Source organism: Anopheles aquasalis, chromosome 3 (assembly GCF_943734665.1).
Source record: "Anopheles aquasalis chromosome 3, idAnoAquaMG_Q_19, whole genome shotgun sequence".
Taxonomy (NCBI): Eukaryota; Metazoa; Arthropoda; class Insecta; order Diptera; family Culicidae; genus Anopheles; species Anopheles aquasalis.
Genome location: NC_064878.1, coordinates 37,800,525 through 37,822,091, shown reverse-complemented (window position 1 = coordinate 37,822,091; position 21,567 = coordinate 37,800,525). Strand labels below are relative to the sequence as shown.

The window sequence follows — 21,567 nt, the reverse complement described above, 5'->3', positions numbered from 1 at the left end:
TATTTGTGCGCCAGTGAGTAATGGCGGTTGCTTGCTGGAGCAATACAAAAGTGTTTTATGCTCTGTGGTATGTACGACGTAAATGGCAGGGTCCTGCTCGGTTTTTAAAATGTTGGCGTTGATGGTTGCGAATTCTTCGCATTCTGGGATTTATTATCATTTCTCAACTGGAAAGAAATGGGCGATGGGTGCAATTAGGAAAGGCCACGACTTCCATGCATTGCCATTACCTTGTGGCACAAAAATCATGTCATAAAGAAGCATTTAATAAAAAGTTCATGCATGGTTCATTTACGTAACACCGCCACAAAAGACGTATCGTAGCGAGTTTCAAAAACACACTAACCGAGATTAATTGTTTTTCACGATCAACAGTCATCACGCGATGGCCGTGTGACGGTGAAACGGGTAAAGAGAAGCACAGGGCCTGGTGTTTGGAATCAATTTGGCAGAGCTCTAACTACCGTATCCGTTTATGGCCACGAAGCTTATCATTTTCCTCTCTCTCTGTCTCTCTTGGTCTCGCCCTGTGCCAAAACGTGCTGCTAAACATACGTCCATGTGCTCGTTGTGGCGTGCGCGCCACGTGTCGCAGTTAATTGGTCCCCAGCATTACCTCTGTCGCGCCTGCCAACGAACGAATGGCAGCAAACCGAAGGAACTAAAAACCACCACCACGTCTGCCTGCGACATCCACACGCGAGAAGGCACATCCGAAGCAGGACAGAAGAACACTCCCCAAAGGAAAGTGTTTCTGGCCGTGCAAAGGACACCTTGCCATTTGGGGTGGGGGACGATGGACGTGAACGAGTTGTGATACTGATCGTCAGTACATTCGACTGAACACATGCCAGCGCTGGGGCCAAATATTCAAGAACGGAGAACGGACGAGCCCAGACGAGGAAAGAGAGCACGGCCCTTCCGCTTTCCCACCCCACCCCAAAAACCATCCGCCAGTCAGTCATTAAATATCATTATTCAATTTATGCTGCTGCGGTTACAATCTTACGTCATTTATTTCTCGGCGTGTCAAGTTCAAGTTCACGACCGATCATGACGAGACCGGCTGCTGGTGCTGGTGCTGCCGTTGCTGGCCGTCGCCGGTTAACCTCGTCGGCCATGCAGAACACACCAGGCCAGGGCCCCAAAAAAGGGGGAATCTATGAAACACGCAACCGAATGATGCCAGTGGTGCAAGCGGAACGGTTTTTGCGGGAACGACTGCAACGAATGATGTCGATCTTATGAGGCGTTCGAGAAATGATCGGTTCACACTGCAACGCCGGTCCGGGTCGGCGGGCGGAAACGACGTCCCAGAGCCCCAGTTGCAAACGGAAACTAGCGCGTGGCACGGTCACCACGGAGGTTGAGGAAAAGGGGACCGATGGGAGGAGTGTTTTGTAAAAATAAAAGTAAAAAACCAAACGACAAACGATGATGAAGAGAAGAAGTAAAGTCGCTTTAGGGAGGGAGCATTGGGTGGAAAGCGTGTCGTGTGGAGCCCATTTTGGCTGAAATTTGAACGCGCACCGGGCCCCGTTTTGGTGGATGGTTTGTGATGCACATTTTTTGGATGCATTTGCTGCAAGCTGCAGTTGTTGGTTTGTTGTGTTTTCTGTTTTCTGGTTTTTTGGTGGTGGGCGAGGGGGATTTGAGAGTTGTTTTGGTCACTTGTTGACTGAAAGGAACACGTTTCGCACTTGCTGGTGTTTATGAAGTTGACAAGAATCGCTTTAACAATAACTAAAGGAGTATAATAATGTATAAGATTAGGTGAATTGTATAATAAGCCACTAAAATTAATGCAATTTTTGAAGAAAAATGTCCCAATTAGCATAAGTGTATTGTTATCAAATTGTTTTAAAATTATTATTTCAAAACCAGTTTTATCAATTTTGTATTCATATTTTTTACCGCTTTTTCTTTCTTCGCTCTTGCACTCATTAGTGTTGTGTTCAGTGCATCAACGGAATATAATATTCCGACACCAAACTCCGCCGAAAAGGACGACCAAATGGTAGACACAACATTCACTTTCTTCGCCTGGGCTGAGACGGAGACCGAAAGACTGTCGCGACAGCAAAAGCGGATGGACAGAATTGTTAACTGAAAAAAACGGGACCCGAAAAAAAACCAAGCAACGTAGAAGCGAAAGAAACGACGAAACTCCATCCTCTCCAGGAATCGACCGCGAACCGTGTCGTCTCCTTCTCCTTGGCGCCCGTTCTCATCAGCTGCATCATCGCCGGCGGGTCGTCTCGCGAGTTCAAGTTCAATTTTCGTCATACTTTTTGCCCCACGCTCTGTGTGCGCGCCCGCTCGGTTGTTTAATAAACTTTTCCGACCCACTCTCTGGCAATCTGATGGTGGTGGGAGAGTCTGGAAGAGCCCGAGAAAGACGAAGATTGGTTTCCCACGGTCGTCGTGGAGCCGTGAAAGTTCGGCTTACGGTCGCGGATCTATCGTTACGCGGTAATTCTATTATCCTTTCGAGGGAGAGCGCGTGTCTACGCTGCTCTTCGTTCAACAGGAGAAAATGAGAAAATCACAGTCATCGTCGGGGTTGTAAAACAACCGTGAAAATGGGACGGTTTTGGGGTGGCAGCCGTCTGGAAGTGGAACGGCCCAGTGAACTAACTAAAAAGTAAAGACAACACCTTCTTTTTTTTGGAAAGATGAGTTTTATTGCCATTAATGGGCATCATTTTGTATGCATCTTGATTTATAGCGATTAACATTAACAGATTATTGATTCAAAATGCACGTTTTTGGTTATCCTACTGTCTGAGGCATCTAATCTAATTAAGGAACCTTTCAAAGAATATCGAAGGATCTGCACAGGACATACCCATGATACCAGTACTCAGAGAATAGGTCAAAAATGACTAAAATCCGTAATCAATGCTCGAGAGGGGCTTTTTAAATAGATATAAAATGCCGTATGTGAGGAAGGACCCGTAAATTGTAGAAAAAATCAACATTGATTCGGAAAGAATTTGCCTTATGAAATGAAGAACGGCTCCATTTGAAAGCGACTAGTAGAAGAATCTGCTTCTGGATATGAGGACCACTCGATAATTGTCGATAACTTGCAACATATTTGTATGAGAATCATACCAAATAAAATTTGAACAACAAATAATAGTATCAAACATTTATTTGGATAGCATCAGCCTTCCACCCCGTAAGTTACTCCGAATCCTCACTGCTTCCAGCAACGAAGGCCGCTGATCGTTCAAAACGTTCCTGAGTTTTGCGCCAAATGGAGTGACGCTTCGGATTGACCGGTTGCACGTTCGATCCGTACTGCATCTGCCCCGTGGATCCCAATCCGGACGTTCCAACGTTCGATTTAAGTGGGATCGGTTCCGTGAGACCGGCATCGTTGCGTCCGAGTGGTTTACCCTCGTTCCAACCGAGCTTCGACAGCATCTGGAAGCCCTTGTTATCGCTGGCAATGGATTGATCGAGTGAGGCCACCTGAGTCTTTTCGTGCTCATTCGAACTTCCCTTCACCTTGCGTCTGGTTGCAGCCCGGTCCTTGTACTCCGGTCCAATCCGTTGACCCTGGGCCACCTGGTTTTCTCCCGTGGTTACATATTCTGGTGGAAAAGATAAGAAGATTCTTCGTTGAAATACCATTCACAGACTAGGGTCTTGACTCGGCTACTTACTTTCATTCTCCAATCCGAAGCGTTTCTGAATCAGTTTAAGTCCTTCCTTGTGAGAGACCGGTTTGCTTATTTTGTTCGATAGTTCTTGAGGTTCCGCTGGCTCGGAGCTCACCAGTAGCCCCGGTTCACATTTGCCACACGTTGCGTTACCTTCGTGCACATGGCAGAGTAGTTTGGTTTGGTTTAGCTGGAGTATGCTACCGTGAAGGAGTACCACGGGATCGCTTTGCCCCTGGTTCTCGCCTAATTTCACCCGGACTCCATTGTACAGCGTGCCATTCCGTGAACCGAGATCTACGAACTGGTAGGTGGCCTTCTGATCGTTGTACGTGAACTGAAGGTGACTCTTGGAGATGTTAATATCAGGAATGATGACGTCATGGTTACCTTCGCGGCCAAGCGAACCACCCTTGCAGGTGACGATGAACAGCGAGCCAATCTTTAGCTCCTTCAGGTTGGTCTCCTTCACAACTATGCGCAACGAGGGTGGATACCGTTTGGCGACATCTGTAAAGAGATGCAGAGACACCAGGAGATTAATCAGACGCTTGCAGAGATGCATTTGTTTTCAATAAACTGATAACTGATAAGAAGGGCCCCCTTTTTCCGCATTTCCGCTAAGCTAGGGTGTACCTTTATAGTTAGTTTTGAATTGCTCCGCCGAGTCGTCACTCGCGCCATCGCCATCCGATTCCACGACGATCACCGATGGTGAGCTGGATTTGCTGGAGTCACTGCTTGCCAGTTCTCCCTCTTCTCGCACCTCCACGGAACTAGATTTTCGGTGTTTGCGTTTAGATTTTCGCTTTCTCTTCGAACGTTTTCCGCTCGAACTGGAGCTTTCACTTCCGGATTCGCTCGACGATCTGCGTGACCGGGACCGATGGCGTCGATGTTTCCGGTGGCGTTTCTTGCGTTTGCGACCGTGCTTCCGGCTACGGTGCCTAGACCGCTCGGTACTATCATCACTATCCCGTGACTTCTTTAACGTCGGCTTACTCGCTTCGATCGCCTTTTTCTGCTTCAGCAACGAGCAAGTGAACGGACGATGGCAGGAGCGGTTGGAAGAGAAAAAGAAAGAGAGAAAAAGGGGGCCGCTATTAACAATGCCGCTCTGGTCACCTACCCAACGCCGACCGGCGCATTCGGTCGATCTCTAGCGAAGAGAATCGTGCTACAAGACTGTCTTCTAGTGTAGGAGGGCAAGATAGTGAAGTGTCGTGAACCTGGAACGATAAATCCACGAAGGAAAGGAAACCGGAGGATAATAACGGCACGATAGGGCAACCAGCTTCCGAAATACCTTTTGCTTGGGCTTCTCATCCTCTTCTAGCATTGTTTCGGGTATGACCTGCGAGTAAAAGTCGTACTCCTGGGTAGTGGTATTATACTTCAGGTAGCATCCTCTTTGGCCATCGTAGTGTAGTCCGTAAATCTGCAAACCAAACACAAAATGAATCAGAAAGCTGATTTCACGACCGTTGATCGCGTTCCTACCGAGTTGTAGTAATATCCTGTTTCCGGATCGTAGTACATTCCGGATGTCGGCTCGTAGATGTAGCGATTCTGGAGGTCCACATCTTGGGCCGTTTGTTTGATGTCGTCCACGAAAGCCTTGATATCCAGCGGTTGCTCTTCCTTTTCCTCGACGATTTCCGTAACTTCCGGTTCAGCGCTGGCCACTTTCTGACTGCGCTTTCTCTGAATCCTCTATAAGTGAGAAGGAGAAACGGTGAGTGGTGTGATTACGGGGCAATAAAGGCCAATGGATTACCAAGGATTTTATCTTGTGCTTCAGCTTTTGTATCCGCAGATTCTGTCGCTGGATGTGCCGATGAAGACCCTGCACGTAGTTGCACAGCTGGTTGGTGGTCACTTCGCCCAGGTTCGTAATCTTGAAGATCCGGAAGGGAACCGGTTTCCGCGCCATCCTGGCCCCGGAAAACGGTGAAAATGATGAAAATTCGACACTGCGGCGACGGCGCCCTTCCGTTCGCGGATTTGTTTACAAAATTTGGCGCAAAAAATGACAGTCGAGCAGTTCGATTCGTGGAGTCATTCGAACAAAAGTTGACAGTATCGTGCACTCGCGCCGCAACTGAATTCTCGGCAAAACTTGCGGTCTCGGTTTTGTGATAAAATTGTGGAGTTTTTGTGATAACAGTGAGGATTCTTCGTCGGAAAAGGAAAGCGGAGTTGCGGAGAAAGCCGCGGCGCTCGCAAGAATGGGTTTTTGGTTGCGATTTACGCTGGCCGCGCTGCTGGCGATTTGGACCACGCGCTCCGGCGTGGACGCCACCAAATTGAACTATCCGCGTGTGTTGCTGCCGATCTTTGACCACATTTCGGTGAACTTCACCCTCGAGGTCGTCGAGAAGGGGTGCTTCAAGTGGTGCGTAAGCTGCCGCGCGGGGCCACGAGTGGCCACGAGTGGCCTCCGCCGTCGGCAAACCGGTTACCGGATGACATCATACGCGTAAACAAACGCCGGCACCGGCACCGCGTGATGTCACCGATTGTTCCGGCCTTGGCCATGAGGAGGGTTTTTTTTCTCTGATTCTTCACCTTTTGGTTTATTTTTAGGACTTCGTCACGCTTGGACCTTATCCAAATAAAGCCCTCCTACGAAGGGCCCGATGATGACTGCTCTTATCGGGTGCAGGTGACGGTTATCAATAAGGAAAAGCGTCGCAACACGGCCATCGTGTTGGCGGAGGATTTGGCCACGGGCGAGGTGCTCCGCTGTGACGTTATCCTCGATGTAATCGATCAGCTGGGCGTACTGACGACGACCCGGGAACTGTATCTCGAGGAAGCGCCGGAAACGTTCGAACTGTGGGCTCAAGATGCACAGGGGAACGCGTTCACGACACTCGAGGGCATCGAATTCCAGTGGCAGATTGCATCGCACCGATCGCACGAGTCCCGCTCGACGGGAGATGAAAGCAGCAGCTGGAGTCAGGTGCTGCGCTTCCTCACCTTCTCCGAGAGCAAGTTCCATGGAGTACCGCGCCCGATTGAGAAACTGGAGGTAGCGGGCGTACAGGGCTACATGGTGCTGCTGGAAGGCATCAATACGGGATCGGCACGCGTCACGGCCCGGCTACCGCACGCCGAATACGCGCACGTGGCCCCTGTTGATGTGAACATCATGGTGCTAGCGAATCTGATCCTCAATCCTAGCGACGTTTACATTCTCCCCGGTGACACGATCGAGTTTAAGGTGCTTCAGCTGAAGCAGGGCAAGCTGCACGAAATTGCGCTCAACAGTCAGTACTATCTGGAGATTGAAGATGAAACGTTTGCCTCGATCGGTGGTAACGTGGCAAAGGGACTACAGGTTGGACGCACCTTTGTGCTGCTGCGTGATCGTAACGTGCCTCACGAGGATGCAAAGCAAGGTGGTGGTGAAGATGCGAGCGCCAAAGCAACGCTCCCACGTGCATCGATCACTGTGGTCGATCCGAAGAAGTTGACGATCAATTTGTTGCCGTACTATAACTGGGTAACGGTCGAGGGTGAGAGCCACGAGATTGCGCTGAACCTCTACACGGCCGATGATCATCAGATAACGCTGGGACCGCAGTACAAGATACACTCCAAGTTTGATGAATCCATCTTCTATCCGATTCGCGTGACTGGCAATGGAAGTAGCATTTTCGGAGAAACCGTCGCCACCGGAAGCTCTCCCGTTACGGGAAAGTTTGAAAAGGTGAGTCGAGATCTGAGGAAATCAAGAATTTCCATTAAATCTTCTCTTCTACCCTTTCCAGCTGAACGCTAACGCGGAACTGGTTGTGTACAAGCGGTTGGCGATTAGTCCGCCGGAGGTGATTCTTCCTTTCGATCCTAACCTTCGCCGACAGAAGCTACAGTTCACGGCCACAGGAGGAGATGGAGCGTACAGTTGGTCTTCGCTGGATCCGAATGTGGTGGCCATCTCCCAGACTGGCCTCGCAGAAGCACGACTCGATCAGATCAAGGGGATAGCGGATTTGTCTGGCTCCTCCGCGGACAAAGTAACGCAGGTGAAAGTGGCCATGTCCCGGAACGTGCGAATTTTCGTATCGGCTCAAGTGATGTTCCTCCCTCCGATCCGACTGGATGTGGTACGCTACAACTTCGAGACGGTCGTAAAGGATTACATCCGTGTGCACATTGGCCTCTGGGCACTGCACAATGGGACCGAGAAGCCGTTTACGTCGTGCGAAAATCTCAACTTTGAGCTCGAGTTTAGCAACCAAATCTTCATCGTTATCGATCAGCAGCAGGCCATCGATGAAGGTTCGCAGGAACCGACGGCCAATGGTGCCTGCCGGATCGTGTACCTTCGTGCGACGACCGTTGGACAGACGAACCTGAAGATTAGCTACCGTTATCTCGATACGGTGCTCTCCGATCAAGTTTCGCTCCATGTGTTCGAACCACTGGGAATCGAAAATCCGGTCGAGAATGAGATCGTACTACCGATCGGTGCCTCGCGGAATCTGTTCTACTACAAGGGCCCCGAACGGATCTATCATTCGGAGGCAGAACTACAGCGCAACCTGGCCTACGACCGGAAGGCACTCGAGGTGACAGAGGTAGGCAGTGGATTCTCCAAAGACAAACACATTGTGCGGGCGCTTTGTAAGAAGATTGGTGACTATGAGCTGAAGCTGGAGGTGTTCAACACGCTGAGCACGGCTGCGAATGCGGTTCCGTATGTGGCCGAGTTTGTGACAAAGATTTACTGCGTTAAGCCACGGTTCGTAAGCTTGATCACGGCGGATAAGGTGAAGATGGGATGTCCCCTGGAACGGCGCAATTCGATGATGCACGTCAAGACGGACGATAGCGATGAGATGGTGATCGATATCGAGGTGCTGGATGTTCAGAATCGCAAACTGGCCAACATATCTTCCCTGCTACTCGATTGGCAGTTCTCGACGCTGGAACAGCAGCCACAGAAGCAACAGGTTGCCGCCGGTGAGGTGCCACTCTCCTTGCCTTACGCCCAGCGAACGGAAGTGGATCATTTGGAAGGCGTCGAAATTCCGGTACGAGATTACGTGACACTCACGCTGCCTCGTCAGCTAGAAGCAAGCCTTAAGGTGAAGACGATCGTGAGTGATTACAGGGCCGAAGTGCTAAAGCGACATGCGATCAAGCCCGAAAGCCCTGCCTTTGGTGTGCAGAAGCAAAGTGGAACGGCACTCGTGAAGCCGGTCATCGAGAATGAGCTCAACTTCCTTGCTGTCAACCGGACGCTGCTACCGTACGATCGTTTAACGCTCTTCCTTACCAGCGACACTGTGGAGCGCATCAAGATTGTGCAGGGTAGCGGATTTTATGATATTAAAGCATCGGAAGCAGGAATCGTCACCGTGCAGTTCGAAGCAACGACGCGCCAACTGGTCATAAGCCCCCGGAAGGTGGGCGAAGTGAAGCTGGAGATCAATGATCAGTGCTTGAGTACGGAGCCAAGTTTCCTGTACGTCTCGGTGGTAACCGTTGGAAAGATAACGCTCCTGGTGCCGGATCGAGTGGAAAAGACAAAAACGATTGAAGCGGTCGCTCGGTTGTATGACAGCAACGATCAGCTGCTGGATATCAAGCGTGATCGGTTGGAGCTGTACGAACTACGGACGGAAATATACAATCCGCCCGTTCTGAGCGTTGCATTTGGATCGCAAGCTAATCTAGGGGTCGGTGAGGTGCGCTACATTGTAACGGGCACTGAATTAGGTGAAACCAAGTTCAGTGTTAGTGCCGGAAACGGTAAGAAGATGGTCACCAGTGTGCCGGCCACGGTGCAAGTGTTTCCTCCGTTGCTGTTGCTGCCTCGGAATGCTACGATCGTTGTGGGAAGTACGCTGCAGATCCATTCGAAGGGTGGTCCTACGCCCGATACGAATATCATCTACAGCGTCCAGAAGCTGGATGTGATAGGTATGTAAAGGATTGTGATTTCTGGTGGAATTGCTGTTAACCCTCGCACCAACTGATGGGTCTGGCCAGACCCATTTCATTTTCAATCGTTAATAACTCAAGTTCTATTAATTGTAGCGTCTTGGCCTTTCGGGTAGCTTCCTAAAATTTTATTTCCTTTTGATCGATACCACTATCGTTTAAGAAAAAGTCCAAAAAGTTTTAGGCACTTTTTGCATGGGAAAAAATCGAGAAACTAAAATGTGTTTTTTTCTAAAAATAGAACAGATTTTGGTCATATTTTTGTCTTGTCACATAGTTTAGGCTATGCTAAACACATATGCAAAAGAGAGAGCTCAATTATGTGATTCCTCGTGATAGAAAAATTGTTTCAAACACAGCATGTACGCCCATACAACCCCGTGTAAAAGCATAGGGGTCTGGCCAGACCCATCAGTTGGTCCGAGGGGTATCGAAACATCAGTTGGTGCGAGAGTTAATCGTTCTTTTATTTCATTCAAGATGTCGAATCGGGAGTGGTTTCGGGTTTGCGCGTTGGCCGATCGAAGGTAACAGGCCGTTGCGTCGGCACCAATCCGACTACCGGTGAGCAGATCATCTTTTCCGAGGATAGCATCATCGTGAACGTGATTCCGCTTGAAGCGATCGAGCTGCGGACACCGTTGGGGCGCATTCAAACCGGAGCCATTATGCCAGCGTACGTTTGGGCTGCTCCGGGCATCTCGCCGCTCATCCTGGGCACAGTGGAGGGCCTAAAGATCCGCTGGTCAACGGATCACGGCGACATTCTAGACATCCGGGGTGTGTTCCATGACATCGGTGTAGAGTACCTTGAGCGGGACGCTATCGTGATGCGCATTCGAGCGCTGGCACCGGGGAAAGCAACACTTCACGTGACGCTAATCACGTCAAAGGGAACGCATCTAACGGCGAAGATCGATATTACCGTGTTCCGGATGCTGGAGCTGGAGTCACCGAAAGTGATACGCTACGACTCAATACTGATACCACCGAAGGCGACGATTCAGCTGAAGGCCAACCTGGACGATGCCCTGTACCACCTGGAGAACGAGAGTGCAACCAATGCCGGTGTGGTGCAGGTAACACGCGATGGGCTTGTGAAGAGTAGTGACACCGTTGGTCGTGTCCAGGTGATTGCCACTAGCCAAGAGCAATCGCTTACCATTCCACTCGAGGTAAAGCACGTACAGTATGTAATGGCTACGCTGCAACCGAGTACGGTGAAGTTGCGACAGGTTGCTCACAGCATTCCACAAGGATTCGCGCTAACGCTGAAGGTATCGTTGCACGATAATCTTGGTAATGAGTTCTCGCACGGTGTGGAGGATGTGGCAACTTTGCGGCATCGACTTTCGAAACGTGGCAATGTGCTGATCAATACGGGCACTGACTACAGCGTGGCGCTTGAGTTGATCCGCGAAACGTCCGATATGCTGGTAGTGGCATTGCGTGATCAAACGGGAGTTAAGTATGCGGAAGATTACATCAAGCTCGTCGTCGGTGAGCCGAATGAGGCTGTGGTATCACCGGGGCAGCGCATTTTCTCCGTCGGTGATGTCGTGTGCTTTGGCTCGCCGCTGCTGAACAATGATTTACGGTGGAGCAGCTCCGATGAGAGGGTCGTGAAGATCGATCCCAAAACCGGTGTGGCGCAGATGCTTGCCTCGCGTTCGTCGGGCAGCGAGGATAAGGTACTGATCAGCCACGGTAGCCGGCGATCGGGAGGAGGCGTAACGTTCAGCGTGGATGTGCTGGAAGCGGATCGGATCGAGTTTTTCAAAAGCTACGACATTTTCAACCTCCACTCGTACCGAGGCCACCTGGTGATCAAGAACCATCAGCAACACGATAAGCTGGCAAACGTGATCGCACAGAATGCGTCTAGCTGTCAGGAACAAATCGAACGCTCGTACAGTGGTCTGTTCGCGTGTCAGTTGCTGGTGAAGGTCGGTACGGTTGATCTGCTGCAGCACTTCAAAACCTACCCCGGGTATGATGCGGAGATTGGTGCCTACTGTTGCAACGTTGAGCTACTGACGACGATCGACGATGTGATCAATGTGATCGGAGCGAATGATTTCAGTATTGCTCTGGAGGTGCGCCTTCTTGCCGGTGGCTCGGGACTGGTGGACACTTCGGCACTTAAGATCGTTCCACCTGTACGTGTCGAACCGGAGGCGTTCTCCGTTGAGCAGCTTGGCAAACAAGGCCTCACGATAACCGGACTGGGCAAGCTGCTGGAAAGGGTTTCGGTTACATCCTCGAATCCGGCTGTGCTAGAAGTGAAGCTAAAGGAAAAGCTACCGGGAGCATACGAGTACAAGCTGGAGCTGCTGGAAACGTACCGCGAAGAATGGGCCGACAGCTTGGCAGTGGTGGTCAATTCTCCACACACCAAGCAAACCATCGAGGTAAGGATGAGTGCGGACAGGACGGGAGTAACAGTTCTCGTGATGATAATTGATTGGCTTTTTCAGGTCCCCATTCGATCGCCAATGGCTCCACGCAAGTGTGCCACTCAACCGTTCAACAGCACACCGGATCTGTTGGTGCACTACATGAGCAACATTGGATTGATCATATCCACCGTTGTCGTACTTGCTGCAACCGTTTGGGGTAAGCATCACTGTCTTGCTAAGTGACTGAAGTAGAAATAGTGGAACAGGAACAAAGTACCTCAACAAGTGATTGTGGGGTTAGCACCACTTGCAAGAGGGTAATTTGTCAATCATCATTATCATGGCATTTCGTAATTGACCTCAAATGAATTTCTGTGTTACAATCTTCACTCAATTAATCTTTTCATTTCTCGCATCTTTCTTCCCCAGTGATCGTGTTTTGTTTCCCGCAACGTAACAGGACCACCTCACCGAATGCCAGTGGTAAGGATTGTGTAAAGACAGTGAAACGGAGTGGGATAGGAATGGGGAACAGAAAAAGGATCTGGCGCACTTGCGCTGCTGCAACTTGTTGGTCCTTTTTCCATTCCCAGCTCTCGCGGTCTCGGTGTTTCGTGAAGTGTTTCTCAATTTACATAGCACCATCTCTCACTGACCATTTCCATTTCTTTCTTTTTCGTTTTTTTTTCTTTCCATCTGTCCTCTTGCGCCCGGCAGTGTTCTCGCCATTTAAAAATGAGCACAATTTATCATCCTATGATAATAGGGTAAGCAGCAGTCCATTTGCTAGTCCATTAGACAAGCGCGGCAGTAATCTGCAGCCATCACCGTCATCGTCACCGTACCCCGGAAGTCCCGGGCACAGCTTCGGTGGATCTCAAGGTACGTCTCTCTCTCTCTCATTCTCTATTTATTTATGCCGCCTAGCCCCGGAACCCCCGGGTTGTTGTGCCTCTAGTGGCCATAGGAATTTCCCGCCCTGGTAAAGCGGCGATGCTCTGCGCTATCTTAACCACGGTGTTTAAATTATGATTCGCAAGCCGTTGCTCAAAACAATGTTGAAAAGATTGGTTGAATGTAGTCCCTGATAAAAACGTGGAACGTGCATTCAACATGCTGGCTGGGTGTCAGGCGTATGCGGAACTGTAAATTTGCTGTCACACACAGGCCACTCACTGTCGTCTCCTACTGTTTTGTGCCCTGGCGGTGATACAGCCACCGGTTGGCGGAAGGTTTTGTTTTACATCCTTTTCCATGCTCTTCCGCCAGACCGCCAGAGGGGGTAGGTAGTGGTTTTTTGGGTTTATTATTAATTTATTCACGATAAGCCGCGGTTAAGGGTGCTGAAAATTGAATATATATAAAGGAATGAAGCCATGTTAAATGAAATGCCACCCAGGGAGGGTGGAGGACCCGGCAGGGCCGTGGGTCAGAGAAGGTAAGCGAGTGAAATCCATAAACCCGCCAGGTAATGAATCCGTGGCCTCCGACAGCAAAAAAGAAAACGGGCGAAAAGGAAAGCGAAACTGCACACAACAGAATCCGGAGGCCAACGAGAAAATATGTCCAAAACGAGCATTTAAATGAGTGGACCAAGCCATATTTTGTGCAGCAGCAGCAGCAGCCGTGCCCAACTTCTGGCCTTTTCATATCTGCGTGTTTCCTTTTCCAGCCAGAGAGAGAGCCAGTGGCAGTGATACGGGATTCGTTTTATTTTTGTTCCCTTGTTTTTGGGGTTTATCCTACGGTGCAATTGGGTGTCCCTTTCGCGGTAGAGAGTGGTCCGTCGGTGGTGCGATCGGAACGGCTTCCGAAGCGATAAGCGATTCGTGCCGAAAGCTTACAATCTCACCGCTGGCCTCCGGGAGAGAGAAGAAAGGTGAAGGAGGAGGAAAAAAGGGAACAAGCTATAAAGTACGGAGGTGAAAAATGGATGCAATATTTTCTGTTCACACCTTCCAACGGGGCCTGCCCGCGAGGAAAATGAAGAAAAGAGCAGCATAAATTCAAACGTTGGCCATCGGCCTTTATCCGCTGGATGATGGTGCTCGGTCTTTATGACCGCTCCTCTTGCTGTGAAGGTACTTGCGCTAAGCTTGTGCGGCCCGCCCGTTTGGCTTAGAGTGGCATTTGTCAAACGAGGTTTGTGTTGATAATTGCTGCTTGACTTGCGGTTAGACTGATGATGAGGTGCTGCTTTACAATGGGAACTTGCTTATAATAACCATTTATAGACCATTTTTGAAAATGAGAGAACAATGATTTAAACTCAATTAATGAACAATTAGAAGACTCTTGAAACCGAACTGAACTGTCCCTTGAATCGACTGTTAATAGCAAGGTGAACGGGGTTTGTTTTGTTCGAAGCAAAATTCGGAGAACCTTTTACATCAAACGATCACCCATCCGCTCGTCACGTGGATCCTGAACACACTCCGGGTAGCGCGTACATGGACCACGGATTTCGTGGAAAGCACTCTCTCGCTTCCGTATCAGATTGCTGGCCACGTGGCGTGCCTTTGTCTAGTGCCAATTTTCCGATTCTGCAACGAGCACTGCTTGGACTGGGTACATATCTGTTCTGGGTTTCTGTTCAACAGGTGTACAGGACGTTTCAAATAACCAATGAGTGGAGCGAATTTTCGGTCTGGAATGTGTAGTATATCATTCTCTCTAATCAATTTTTCGAACAATGTACTCCCCACACAATTGATTAACTTCACCAGTCGTCGTGTCGGAGTGGAACTGATCGCTCAGAGTGAAACAGGCACCTTTTGGGAATGCGCAGGGAATATATTTCTACATTGCAATGGAATGGAATTGGTCGCTTGCTACTATCGCAAGTGAAAATTATTCCGAATTGTTTCAGTTAGTGTCCAATACGGCGTACTGATTTTCCAACTGAAAAGAGCTTATACTCAATTCTGCTTCACTGTTGAAATGGAATCTGTCGCTTCGTTCGTTCGCTGTCGTCCCATTTATTCGAGTGCAATAATTTCAAGAGCGACCGATTAAAGCGTACATTAACATCACCATCACGATACGGTGGTTAACGTGGTGCTACATGTAATGATTCATACGGTTCCAACATTCTCGTCTGTTGTACCTGGGTGGCCATATGGAGCTGAAGCAAGCAGTGACAGCAAGCAGTTTCAGCTAGTCATACGTGCGCCGCCCTCTTGTATGAACTGATTTTTGTCGTTTATGCTGCTATGCGTTTCGATTAGAATTTCAAATGCGTCCTGTCCTCTGTACCGGGAATCCGGGAAGTGCGTGCGATACATACATTCGCGTTCTTCCCCTTGAGTTTGCGTCAAAAGCGAAAACTTCGATCGAGAAGCAGCAGCAGCGGAGGCACGTAGAGGGTGATACAATTGTAGGCTCGTTCTTCGCTTTCCATGTGACAGGTTTGGCGGTTCACCACCGGCACCACCTCCGGCCCCTTGTGCGCCACCGATATGTTGTTTAGCATTCAGCTCAACTTCCGATAAAAGCCAAATCCGGTTTTGGTTCGTCCGGGAGCGAAGTGTGTGCCTGTGGGTGGTGCGCTGTTACAATTGGTGGGTCCCTTCGCGAATCCTCACGCTTCGCACACACCTTACTAAATCTACATATTTCATTTTGTTTGTTGACATTCGGGCTGATATGTGGTCGCGAGATGTTGGGAGTTTTCTTGTTGTACTACCCCCACCCCCCCCCCCCCCTTCCCCTGGTGCTGTTGTTAGTAGCTTCTGTAGAAACTCTACGTAGAGGAAATGTCACGCAATTGGGTGCACGGAACCCGAAAAATGAAAAAGAACCCAAAAAGGAAAAGCTGCTCCCCTTGCCCGTTCGGTCGTACACTGACTGACGCACCAAGATGATTAAGCAGTCGATGGCGATGTGCTGCAGGAGGAGAAGGTTGATATGATGTCCGGGGATGGATGGAGGGTACCATTCGAAGGAAACAGCACCATTCGAGGGCTAAGGAGGATCCTTAGCGTTTCCCTTTTGCAGCGGCAACGTACCGTTTGTTGTATACCGTGCCATGATTTACAGCCACCGCAGCCAGTAACCAAACACAATTTTCCTTCGTGCGGTTTGTGGTTTTGTAGTTTGTCCGTGAAATTTGATTGATTGGATTTTGATGACACATATGGTTACACCTTCCGGGAAGCATGAAATCATGTTCGCAGCTCAGTTAGATCTTATGCGGGTTACCAACTGTACACTATTCATCCGCTTAGCAATTGTGCGTTTTTTTTGGGAGCATAAGGGGTTTGTGGAAAGCGTACTGAGCGTGCATTCGGTTTTTGTGGAATATTGACCACAATAGATGATTGGTCTCTGTTTTCAGAAATGGTAATAATGTTTATGCTAGATTCCACGAAGGTTCCGGTCATTAGATGACTCTAATCACGACGATATCATGATGAACTTTCACTCCGGTATGTGCCACCAACAATCCACATCGTGTTGGAGGCAGGAATGCACCCGAGCTTCATTTTTTCCGTTATACGTTTTCCAAAAAAAAATTCTCTGTCTATGAATTTGAAAAGCACAACGCATCATTCAGGCGTGTACACGGTTTGGGCGGGAAAGGTTTGTTTGTGTTCCGTTTCATTCTTAAAAGGCTGAGGGCTCTTTTAAGAGGCGGTTACCTTGCGTGTCCGCGTGTACTACCTACCGGTTGTACATGTGTGTCACTGTGAAAGGGAACACACCGGCGTGATATGGAAATCAGGTACACGGTACCACGCAAGCTTTAACATGTATGCTCTCTTGCCCACTTTGTTTGTTGGCCTCGCGTGGGGAGGTTTGGACTTTTGTTCCATGTCATGTCAGCGCAGAGCAGAGCGCCAAACGGTGGTGGTGCGAAAGAAGAATTTTACGCGCTTCGTTCAGGGGTCCCTCTGTGGCCCTTTGTGTGACTTCTTGGTGCTTGTTAAAACATGTAGCGTGATGTGCGCTGGGCTATGCCTATGTTCAAACGTTTAGTGCTACACATCGCGTGCACTCGCGGTCACATTATGAGCGGGCATGAAGGTAGCTTAGGTGTGCTTGGGAATTCATGCCGAGAACAAGTCAGTCAAGTGATGTGGCGGTGTTGCTTTAGTTAGTACAACTCGTTGGAATCCTAGCGATACTAACCTTTTTTATTTCTCTCTCTACTAACCCCTGTATCTCTTTTCTCTTTCATAAAGGGAATTTAAGTAACGATTTCAACACGAGCGGCGGTTCGCTCGGGTCACCGATTTATGGCGATGCAACGATCCTTTCACCACAGAAGCGAGTCAACCGGCGATACATGTAAATAGTGTAGTTCCCGGACAGAGGCGGGACAGATATCGTTGCTGCTGCTAGTAGAAGAAGGAGTTAATGTTTGGATTACACGTGTGCGGAGCTGCATCAAACAGAACTGAGCTCTCGAAAGGCATTGAACTGAACCCTGGCGCGAATGAACGCGAACTACTATCCTATTCCTATACTCATCATTTTCATCTTTACGACAATCGATCGATGTTATTTTTGCCTAGTTTCTTTATGTATTACTGAAACAGTGGACCGCGTTTCAACACGACCGATCCGATTCGATATTAGTGGCTAGGTGTGTTATCGGCTAGGTTTCTTTCTATATTTTGAAAATTCGATTATTTTTTGCGTGCGTGTGCGTTTGTGTTTGCCATTTATTTTCGTACAATTCTTATTACTAGCTAGTAGTTTATCATTTGCAACGGGTGACTTAACTTTTTCCTACGTTATTACTAGTTTTACTGTGAATTATACGCCGTTCGCTCGTTCGATTGGGTTACCTGCCATTGTCAAGCAGCGTGCGAACTCTTGCAGAGAAGCATGTTCCGCGCTTTGTAGGTAAGGCAGCTCCGCAAAACCTTCGACTAATAGACGCGCATTCGTATGTACATACTGCAGCCTTGTGTAGGTTAGGAAACAAATTGAATTAAAACACCTTACCAACAATAAACCAACCTTTGAAATGGACTACTACGGTTCGATGCGGTTGTATCGTGTGTCTTTATCGGTCACCGAACTTAATTTCCTACGAGTTACGAGGGTATGCAGCAGAAGTCGAATCCGGGGCAGCACTGGTCATCGGGTTGCGTTTCCGGAACGCCCAGCAGACAAGCTCGGACCGCCTCCTGAATCGCCAGTTCCACATTGATACCGGCTTTGGCGGAACACTCGACGAACGAGTTGGCGTTGATGGTACGCTTCAGCTTGTCACCTTCGACCGTCGTTACCTCTTTGCTGTCTCCTCGCCGCATGTCCAGCTTAGTGCCTGTGTGGGACGATCATGTGGTCAAATGTGAACAAATCAGCTTTAGATTGGCAAACAGGGCATGGACTGATGGGCTCGCCCCCCCCCCCCTTTTGTGTGTGCTTACCGAGCAGGACGATGGGAACCGGTGGATCGGTTTTGATTTCTGGTACCCATTTGGTGGCCGCATTTTCGTACGATACACTGTTGTCGATGGCATAACACAGCAGAAAGCAATCGGCCTGGAATTGGATGAGAGGACAATGGTAAGTAAAAACGAATTCATCACCGGTACAAATCGACTCCGGAATGATTTCACACTCGAAACGTCTCAATCAATCACTTCACTTCGTTTAGGGCACTTTGTTAAATTCAAAATTTAATTGAAAAGAAGCATCTAAATTCTCATAAACATATGTTTTATCTTTTTTGTGTATTTTTAAAACCTAGGAAAGCAAAAAAACTCAATCTTTAACGGGGTTTTCAATCTTAAACGGGGATTAGAGGTTTTCTGGGCGTTTTTCACATAATTTTAAAATTAGAGGGTACACTTACGTAAAAAACGTTTCTGATTTTTAATTGTTTGTAGGATTTCCTTCTTGGTGTAGATTGTAGCATTGGTAAAAGGCAAAACAGTATTATAGATTCTCATTGTAAACCGAAAGTGAATAAAGGCGTAAGATACGACGATACAAATTACTCCTACTTGCGGTGGAGAGTGATGTCACGTTATTAGTGAGATTAGATCGTTTTTACTTTACAGACATCTTTACAGGTATCTTTATAGACAATGTGATAGCATACTTTGCCAGAAAGCAGAAATGCTGCATATTAGAGTTTCGATGTTCCAGAACATATCAGAGTGTCGGTTTGCCATGCTGGTTGTGCTAAATTATCTGTAGATAAATCCAACTGTTTCCTTCCTTGTGTGAACCTAAGTATAGTCTGTGCTATTCATTTTAAAAAAAAGTGGAAACAATATTCCGCAAAATGTAAACCAATCTGTTCAGAGTGTAAACATCATGTCCCTCCTTTCTATATATATCTATATATATTCTATATATATATCAGAAGTGTAATGTACCATTCACGTTTACCTGATTAAATGCTTAAATAATGCTCTTTTCACAAAGCGTCAATAGGTTTTTCCTCAACATTTGAGCTACAAGCAACCGGGATGAGGCCAATTCATCTTATAGAAACCATAATCCAAATATGATAATCCAAATATGTTTAAATTGTTGTCAGCTACGAAACGTTTTCATCAATTTTATCATCTGCTAGCAGTAACTAGCAGAGTGGCATCTGATCTTGCATAAAAGTACATAAGCTGATTCTGCATAAAACAGTAAAGTAACGATTTCAATTGGAACTAGCCAAACACAAAACCTCACTCAGCTATTTATTCCCCTTGAGTGTTCAGTAAGTTAGTAGAAGGAAATCAATTACAGACTCTAGTCAAGTTCCTACAAAAAGTATGCTAATATGCTCACGTGCATTAAACATATTCATTATTCTTGTTATTCGTATCCATTTCAATTAAATGGTTGAAGCCTACTTATATCTCTCTACGTAGTATCTCACAGTGCAATGATAAGAAATCACATCATTACAAATGTGTGAATCACATGATTTTTGTAACAACGGCACTGATCGATATCACAGAGTTTCTGTTCATTCTCTTATGAACTTGTTGTGCCTTAACAATTACTCAATCAAACAATTCACACTACTTCAAATCCCATCATGAAGTGATGTAGAGTTCGAGTTCGAGGGCAATGCTCAATGCAATCTGACTCGGTGCCTTCTTACCCTCTTGTAAAACTGTTGCCGTATTTTGTCATACTCCTCCTGGCCCGCCGTATCGTGCAACTGGATTGTGTACTTCTGCCCATCGAGTATCATTTCAATGGACTCCTTATCATATCTGTCCCGGTGCCGTGCCGTGCCGTGCCGTTCCGTGCGGTGGCAATCCATCGATATGGCAACCCGGAGATGATGGCGCAGGCCAGATTCCAGGTTATACAGAGCAGTAATCGATGGTGCGATTGGCCAAAGATGGAATACCAGAAGAAGATAAAAAAGAAGACATTCGCATGCCGATTATTAGCTAAAGCCGAAAGAGTGACGGTCTTGGCGGACCGGAGTGGGTGGGGATTATTTACATGGTCGGTTGGTAGAAGTTCTTGAACGATTTATCCGTGTACGCGTGCAGCAGACAGGTTTTCCCCACGGCACCGTCACCAACGACCACAATGTTTAGTATCCGATCGGCCACGGTCGCCATCCCATGCGCCATTGTGCTGTCCGGTGGTCCACTGGTCGGTCGGTCAGAGCGTTAGCACTAATATCTTCCTAATAGCCTCGTCAGCAGCACCGCTTTTCACCTCCGCTGCTAGTGCAGCATCATTATTTATCGCGCCCCAACGCACTCTCAACGATTCGCTCGCTCACGGAATGCGGCGGCAGAATGTTCTGCCGGACAATTGAACGTCCTAGAAATGCGTTACAATGCAGTTGCGGCTACGGTGCACTACCACCCACAATTTGCTACATTCGATTCGCTGGACCCAACTGGGGTACTGGCGACTTCCGCGACACAACCGTTCACCTCCGGCCACCATCGGCCCGTTATCAATGCCGAAGTTTAACAGTGACTGACTCAACCGATATCACCGGGTTGGTGCAAGGCCAAGCCAGAGGTTGGTGCCAGAACAGTGCGGACGAGCCTGCACCCAGACACATCGCGTACACATCGTTATCTATCGCTCGGGGAGAGAAGAGAGTGAAGGCGAGTTGTACCACCAACACGTACCACCAACTCACGGTACGGATGACTAATATTGCCAGACCGGCACTATCACCTCGACCACGGCCTCGTTGTGGCCGTCTAATCGGCCCGGGCGCTACGATAAGCCTGACAAAAGGAAGTCAAGCGACAATAAACAGGTTTCCCGTTTCGCACGCACGCAACAGAACGTCACGCGTATCACAGCGGAGCGCAGCGCAGGGAGGCATCGGTGGACACACTGGGCGCTGCGTTCCGTTGCGAAACGACGGCGGTTACTACTCGCCTACTTAGAGACAGCGACAGGCTAAGTGAGTGACCTATCGAAGGAGGTTGAATAGGATGGAGAACGCCTGCAGCAGAACCGTGCTACAACCAAGTTGCGGTCCAGTGTTAGACAGCGTTCGTGGGCATATCTGGAAATGATTTAAATGTAGCATTACTTGTGAAACCATATAACTCTACGATGATCAAAACTGGCCACTGCCACCGAAGGAC

The 21,567-nt window shown here is 48.4% G+C and overlaps 3 protein-coding genes across 5 annotated transcripts; 1 reads left to right on the top strand and 2 right to left on the bottom strand.

The window, feature by feature from the left end:
- Positions 1–3,139: 3,139 nt before the first annotated feature.
- On the bottom strand, positions 3,140–5,660 carry LOC126578948 (angiogenic factor with G patch and FHA domains 1). 3 transcript variants are annotated; one of them, XM_050242059.1, is made up of 6 exons: positions 5,449–5,660; positions 5,172–5,384; positions 4,978–5,109; positions 4,801–4,900; positions 3,675–4,181; positions 3,140–3,602 (listed from the first exon to the last, which is right to left on the bottom strand). In XM_050242059.1, exons 1-6 carry the CDS (start codon positions 5,602–5,604, stop codon positions 3,190–3,192), a joined length of 1,521 nt encoding a protein of 506 aa, XP_050098016.1. In that variant the 5' UTR covers positions 5,605–5,660; the 3' UTR covers positions 3,140–3,189. The 3 variants fall into 3 exon arrangements, with proteins under 3 accessions (XP_050098016.1, XP_050098014.1, XP_050098015.1); XM_050242057.1 differs by lacking the exon at positions 4,801–4,900 and adding an exon at positions 4,308–4,695; XM_050242058.1 differs by lacking the exon at positions 4,801–4,900 and adding an exon at positions 4,308–4,692.
- A 117-nt stretch (positions 5,661–5,777) lies between these two features.
- On the top strand, positions 5,778–18,004 carry LOC126578947 (nuclear pore membrane glycoprotein 210). The gene is made up of 8 exons (XM_050242056.1): positions 5,778–6,066; positions 6,258–7,386; positions 7,448–9,605; positions 10,107–12,037; positions 12,104–12,242; positions 12,455–12,508; positions 12,743–12,907; positions 17,209–18,004. The coding sequence occupies exons 1-8, from the start codon at positions 5,900–5,902 to the stop codon at positions 17,316–17,318; spliced, it is 5,853 nt and encodes a 1,950-aa protein (XP_050098013.1). The 5' UTR covers positions 5,778–5,899; the 3' UTR covers positions 17,319–18,004.
- On the bottom strand, positions 17,674–20,955 carry LOC126578949 (ras-like GTP-binding protein RhoL). The gene is made up of 4 exons (XM_050242060.1): positions 20,447–20,955; positions 20,094–20,208; positions 18,409–18,523; positions 17,674–18,302 (listed from the first exon to the last, which is right to left on the bottom strand). Exons 1-4 carry the CDS (start codon positions 20,578–20,580, stop codon positions 18,070–18,072), a joined length of 597 nt encoding a protein of 198 aa, XP_050098017.1. The 5' UTR covers positions 20,581–20,955; the 3' UTR covers positions 17,674–18,069.
- Between the last annotated feature and the right edge of the window lie 612 nt (positions 20,956–21,567).

Coding starts and splice junctions, on each gene's coding strand:
- LOC126578947 (XM_050242056.1), top strand. CDS start 5,900: ATGGGTTTTTGGTTGCGATTTACGCTGGCCGCGCTGCTGGCGATTTGG. Junction 6,067..6,257: donor GAGAAGGGGTGCTTCAAGTG/GTGCGTAAGCTG, acceptor GTTTATTTTTAG/GACTTCGTCACGCTTGGACC. Junction 12,908..17,208: donor CAGCTTCGGTGGATCTCAAG/GTACGTCTCTCT, acceptor TCTTTCATAAAG/GGAATTTAAGTAACGATTTC.
- LOC126578948 (XM_050242057.1), bottom strand. CDS start 5,604: ATGGCGCGGAAACCGGTTCCCTTCCGGATCTTCAAGATTACGAACCTG. Junction 5,110..5,171: donor CAGGATATTACTACAACTCG/GTAGGAACGCGA, acceptor TTTGGTTTGCAG/ATTTACGGACTACACTACGA. Junction 3,603..3,674: donor CTTCGGATTGGAGAATGAAA/GTAAGTAGCCGA, acceptor CTTTTCCACCAG/AATATGTAACCACGGGAGAA.
- LOC126578949 (XM_050242060.1), bottom strand. CDS start 20,580: ATGGCGCATGGGATGGCGACCGTGGCCGATCGGATACTAAACATTGTG. Junction 20,209..20,446: donor AACTTCTACCAACCGACCAT/GTAAATAATCCC, acceptor GCACCGGGACAG/ATATGATAAGGAGTCCATTG. Junction 18,524..20,093: donor GGCAACAGTTTTACAAGAGG/GTAAGAAGGCAC, acceptor ATCCAATTCCAG/GCCGATTGCTTTCTGCTGTG.